This window comes from Coregonus clupeaformis, unplaced genomic scaffold, assembly GCF_020615455.1.
Source record: "Coregonus clupeaformis isolate EN_2021a unplaced genomic scaffold, ASM2061545v1 scaf3190, whole genome shotgun sequence".
Lineage (NCBI taxonomy): Eukaryota > Metazoa > Chordata > Actinopteri > Salmoniformes > Salmonidae > Coregonus > Coregonus clupeaformis.
In genome coordinates this window covers 9,765-15,000 of record NW_025536644.1, presented here as the reverse complement: position 1 = coordinate 15,000, position 5,236 = coordinate 9,765, and the positions used below count along the sequence as shown (strand labels likewise).

Genomic DNA, 5,236 nt, shown 5'->3' with positions numbered 1-5,236 from the left:
GTAAAGAAGGTGGCCGCCAAGAAGCCCGCGCGAAGAAGCCCAAGAAGGTAGCAGCCAAGAAGGCCGTCGCCGCAAAGAAGTCCCCCAAGAAGGCCAAGAAGCCCGCTACACCCAAAAGGCGGCCAAGAGCCCCAAGAAGGTGAAGAAGCCACCAGCGGCCAAGAAGGCGGCCAAGAGCCCCAAGAAGGCTACAAAGGCAGCCAAGCCCAAAGCCAAGCCCAAGGCAGCCAAGGCAAAGAAGGCAGCCCCCAAGAAGAAGTAAACCTATTACAAACAGTGTTCTACTCGACACATGTTGTACCACAAAAAGGCTCTTTTAAGAGCCACCCACCTATTTCCATAGAAAGCGCATTGATTTCCATATACTACCTGTCGTGAAAAAGAAATTACGCACACTAGGCTAGCTTTACGCACACAACATTGTCCCACTCTGGGTGTGTGCGAAGGGAGAGGCATATAATAGAGGGCCAAAATGGCTTAGAAATTCGACCTCACCAGCCATTTGTATATGAGCCACTGGGCTATTCCCGTTCAGAGGCAGGCTGCTGTGATGTGTTACAAGTGCCATGTAATAACAATAACAATACTATAGTGGCTTCGAATTCAAACTCACGAGTGCACCCTCAACAGACATATTTATATATGAGCCACTGGCCTATTCCCGTTCAGAGGCAGGCTTCTGTGATGTGTTACAAGTGCCATGTAATAACAATAACAATACTATAGTGGCTTCGATTTCAAACTCAAGAGTGCACCCTCACCAGCTGTTTGTTTCCCATTTGGAGAGAAATAATGTGAGGATTTCATGTCGGACATTTTGGCGCTCACGCGAAATGACACAAAGTAGCCTCTCACTCGCTGCCTGTGGGTGGGAACCGGCTTAGGGCTGTCTGTCTGTCTGTCTGTCCCTCGCTCCAATTGGATAAGGCCACACCGGCCCGGTGGCCAATCGTTGCCTCTTATGGCGAGGTATAAGTACGGCTCTCGAAGTAGCGAGCGGCTCATTCAGACTTTCTGTGACTTTCTCAAGCTACCAATATGAGCGGAAGAGGCAAAACCGGAGGCAAGGCCAGGGCGAAGGCAAAGACCCGTTCATCCCGTGCCGGGCTCCAGTTCCCCGTGGGCCGTGTGCACAGGCTGCTGCGCAAAGGCAACTACGCCGAGCGTGTGGGCGCTGGCGCACCAGTCTACCTGGCCGCCGTGCTCGAGTACCTGACTGCTGAGATCCTGGAGTTGGCCGGCAACGCTGCCCGTGACAACAAGAAGACTCGTATCATCCCCCGTCACCTGCAGCTGGCCGTCCGTAACGACGAGGAACTGAACAAACTGCTCGGCGGTGTGACCATCGCTCAGGGTGGTGTGCTGCCCAACATCCAGGCAGTGCTACTCCCCAAGAAGACCGAGAAGGCAGTCAAAGCCAAGTAAATTCGCTACTGCGACTTCAACTTGACTACTCAACCCCCAAAGGCTCTTTTAAGAGCCAACCACCTAGCTCTCCAAAAGCGCAAAGTACGTTTCTATGACCGCTACACATTGAGTGGGTGTATACACAACTATTTCGACATTCTGTGCCCACGAGGCCTTGCATGAACAACAACACCTACTAGGCCTCGTTTGCCATAGCAGGCTAGCATTAGATTACAACGTCCCTATAAGATGTCACTCTTGACTTTGGCGACTATTATTGTGCGTAAAGGGCCAGGCGGCGTCATTGCGCATAAAGGGCCGGCGGCGTCCTATTCGCGCGCGCACCGGGAGTTTGAATTTTGAGAGGCCGGGCCTCCCGTCCAATGGCCAACGGAGGAGGCCTCGCAACGGGCCAATCGGGGTGGTGGGGAGATGGTGTCCAATCAGCAGGCGCCACTGCCGGCTTTATAAACTTCACATAGGCATTTCGAGGCTATACTCCCGACTGTCAGAGAAGCGCCATGGCCAGAACCAAGCAAACCGCTCGCAAATCCACCGGTGGCAAAGCCCCCAGGAAGCAGCTCGCCACTAAGGCTGCTCGCAAGAGTGCCCCGCCACCGGGCGGTGTGAAGAAGCCTCACCGTTACAGGCCCGGCACCGTGGCTCTGAGAGAGATCCGTCGTTACCAGAAGTCCACTGAGCTGCTCATCCGCAAGCTGCCCTTCCAGCGCCTGGTGCGAGAAATCGCCCAGGACTTCAAGACCGACCCTGCGCTCCAGAGCTCCGCCGTGATGGCCCTGCAGGAGGCTAGCGAGGCTTACCTGGTCGGCCTGTTCGAGGACACCAACCTGTGCGCCATCCACGCCAAGCGGGTGACCATCATGCCCAAGGACATCCAGCTGGCCCGCCGTATTCGCGGAGAGCGCGCATAAATGAGGATGACCTGAACTCCAAAATCCCCCAAAGGCTCTTTTAAGAGCCACCTCCATATTTCCATCAAAAAGGCACAATTGTTCCATGTATACACGCACCTCTACATTACCCACCATGTGTGTTGTTCACTAACACGTCTAAAAGCTACGTATTGCACCTTTTCGTTGCCTGAAGTCTAGCTTCAATGTGTGTGTGTGTATGTGTATATATATATATATATATATACACAACCATATATACAACCGTCTGGCATCATCCACTTACTTTGGACTATAGTAACACAGTAAAATGCTTTACAAAGGAGGGGGAAAAGAAACGAGTGATAATATAGGCCGAATAGTTACAAGAATTGTGTTCAGATGAATAATTGACACTATTAGTTGTGTCATTAGTTGCCTTGAATGCAGTCCAGAAGAAACATTGCATGCCAACTTACTTTGAAAGTCCCATGTTGCAGTGCTGCTGAGAGACTCATGCAGAGGCCCAAACTTTACAGTGGAGCACGGAGGCCATCTTGTGGTTAAATGTGGGTACTGCACCTCATGGTCATTTGCTCTTTAGGCCAGCGTTTCCCAAACGCGGTCCTGGGGTCTCCAAGGGGTGCGCGTTTTGCCCTAGCACTCCACAGCTGATTCTAATACTCCCAGCTTGATGATGATGAGTTGATTATTTGAATCAGCTGTGTAGTGCTGGGGCAAAACTCCCAAAACGTGGCCGAGTTTGGGAAACCCTGCTTTAGGCTAATACTAGCCTATTAGGATGGCTTGGTTCGATCGCTTTAATGGCAACTGCTAAACTCTAGTTTTCACTAATTACTTGTCCCAGGTCACCATTATGAATCCAATAGCAAAACAAATGTTTCAAAATTGCTCAATAGTGAAAAAGGCCAGGAAACGATGGGTTCTCAGCAATATCTCACCAACAACCAATCACTATTCAAGCATAGACATTAGGATCATCAACAAATATTCCTAAGTCATACTACAAAAGGGTTGTAACGAAATGGATTTGTCTGTTCAATGCAAGTTCAACGTCAAAGAAAAAGTGCATCACCACAACAAACGTGTCTTTAGATACACTGTAAAAAATGACTTTGTGGAATGTACTCAAGCTATTACAGTCAACAAAGGCACACGTCATATTATTGAGTAGATCTTTTTGCTTGTTTTTATGAGTAGATAAGCTTGAGTAAGTTGAGTTGATGTGGTCCAATACATTGAGTAAAGATGATAGAGACGTAAAAAGGATTATATTACGTTGATTCGACTCAAATAGACACTGAGAGACTGAGAGACTGAGAGAGTGAGTGAGTGAGTGAGAGAGACTGAGAGAGTGTGTGAGTGAGTGAGTGAGACAGAGTGTGAGTGAGTGAGTGAATGAGAGAGTGAGACTGAGAGAGTGAGTGAGAGAGAGAGAGTGTGAGTGAGTGAGTGAGTGAGAGAGAGAGACTGAGAGACTGAGAGAGTGAGTGAGTGAGTGAGAGAGAGAGAGACTGAGAGACTGAGAGAGTAGGTGAGTGAGTGAGAGAGAGAGAGAGAGAGAGAGAGAGAGAGAGAGAGAGAGAGAGAGTGAGTGAGTGAGTGAGTGAGTGAGAGAGACTGAGAGACTGAGAGTGAGTTTGTGAGTTTTCCAGGAAGGAGAGTTACGCCATCTACGTGTACAAGGTCCTGAAGCAGGTCCACCCCGACACCGGCATCTCCTCCAAGGCCATGGGAATCATGAACTCGTTCGTGAACGACATCTTCGAGCGTATCGCCGGAGAGTCCTCTCGCCTGGCCCACTACAACAAGCGTTCTACCATCACCTCCAGGGAGATCCAGACCGCCGTGCGTCTGCTGCTCCCCCGGTGAACTTGCCAAACACGCCGTGTCCGAGGGCACCAAGGCCGTAAACCGGGTACACCAGCTCCAAGTAAACAGCGCATTTGGACTGCTCTACTAACCCAAAGGCTCTTTTTAAGAGCCACCCACTCTGTCAGTAAAAAGAGCATTTCCATCGCCACCGAATGAATGCGCAGGTAGGCTGCGTTACATTGTATCATTGTTTAATGGCGGCGCGCGCCGGCTCGGAGAACGGCTACATTGTATCATTTCCCCGCTTCGTTCCAGCGTAGGGTTTTAGCACGCCTTTTTTGTTGTCTTTGCACGCTGAATAGTAACCCATGTTTGTCGGCCTCCATTCCAGGTGAATGCAATGTAAAATGGCACCATTTGACAAAGGGTGTAAATAAAAAAGCAGTCTGTTGGGTTTGAATGGAAAGAAATGCCTTTTTGTCGTTTAATGAGCGGATAGTCATTTTGAGTCGACTTCCTGAATCGGTAGGACACGGACGGAGAGAATGGACGCTCCATCATTGGACTATACCCTAATGATGTGAATGAGAACGATAATGGCAAGAATAAAGGGGTGAATAATCCCGTCTAGGAAGAATAGGAGTAGGCATATATATATATAAAACGTAGCCCTTTTGCCAACGGGTCATTTCTGGTCCAGGTCGCATCATCATAAATAGTCCCCGTAGCTCAGTTGGTAGAGACACTGTGCTTGCAACGCCAGGGTCTGGGTTCGTTTCCAAGGGGGCCAGTATGAAAATGTAGGCACACACTTAACTGTAAGTGGCTCTGGATAAGAGCGTCTGCTACATGACTCAAAATGTCCATGTAAAGTGTTACATTTGAGTCACATAGTGTATTTTCCTTCCTACTACCCTCATGAGGCAACAGGATAAATATAATAAAATAATAATATAATATGCCATTTAGCAGACGCTTTTATCCAAAGCGACTTACAGTCATGCGTGCACATTTTTGTGATATGGGTGGTCCCGGGGATCGAACCCACTACCTTGGTGTTACAAGCGCCGTGCTCTACCAGCTAAGGCAGTTGCTTCCACGTG

The 5,236-nt window shown here is 49.3% G+C and overlaps 2 protein-coding genes and 1 pseudogene across 2 annotated transcripts in view; all 3 read left to right on the top strand.

The window, feature by feature from the left end:
* Positions 1 to 262, top strand: part of LOC123489689 (histone H1-like) — an 813-nt gene extending 551 nt beyond the window's left edge. Inside the window, exon 3 of the mRNA XM_045220133.1 lies at positions 119 to 262. Coding sequence (XP_045076068.1) covers positions 119 to 262 — 144 coding nt within the window. The remainder of the gene's footprint in view (positions 1 to 118) is intronic.
* A 738-nt stretch (positions 263 to 1,000) lies between these two features.
* LOC123489688 (histone H2A) lies at positions 1,001 to 1,504 on the top strand. Its single transcript, XM_045220132.1, has one exon. It carries the CDS (start codon positions 1,039 to 1,041, stop codon positions 1,423 to 1,425), a length of 387 nt encoding a protein of 128 aa, XP_045076067.1. The 5' UTR covers positions 1,001 to 1,038; the 3' UTR covers positions 1,426 to 1,504.
* Positions 1,505 to 3,566: 2,062 nt separating this feature from the next.
* Positions 3,567 to 4,236, top strand: LOC121561396 (annotated as a pseudogene).
* The last annotated feature ends 1,000 nt before the right edge of the window (positions 4,237 to 5,236 follow it).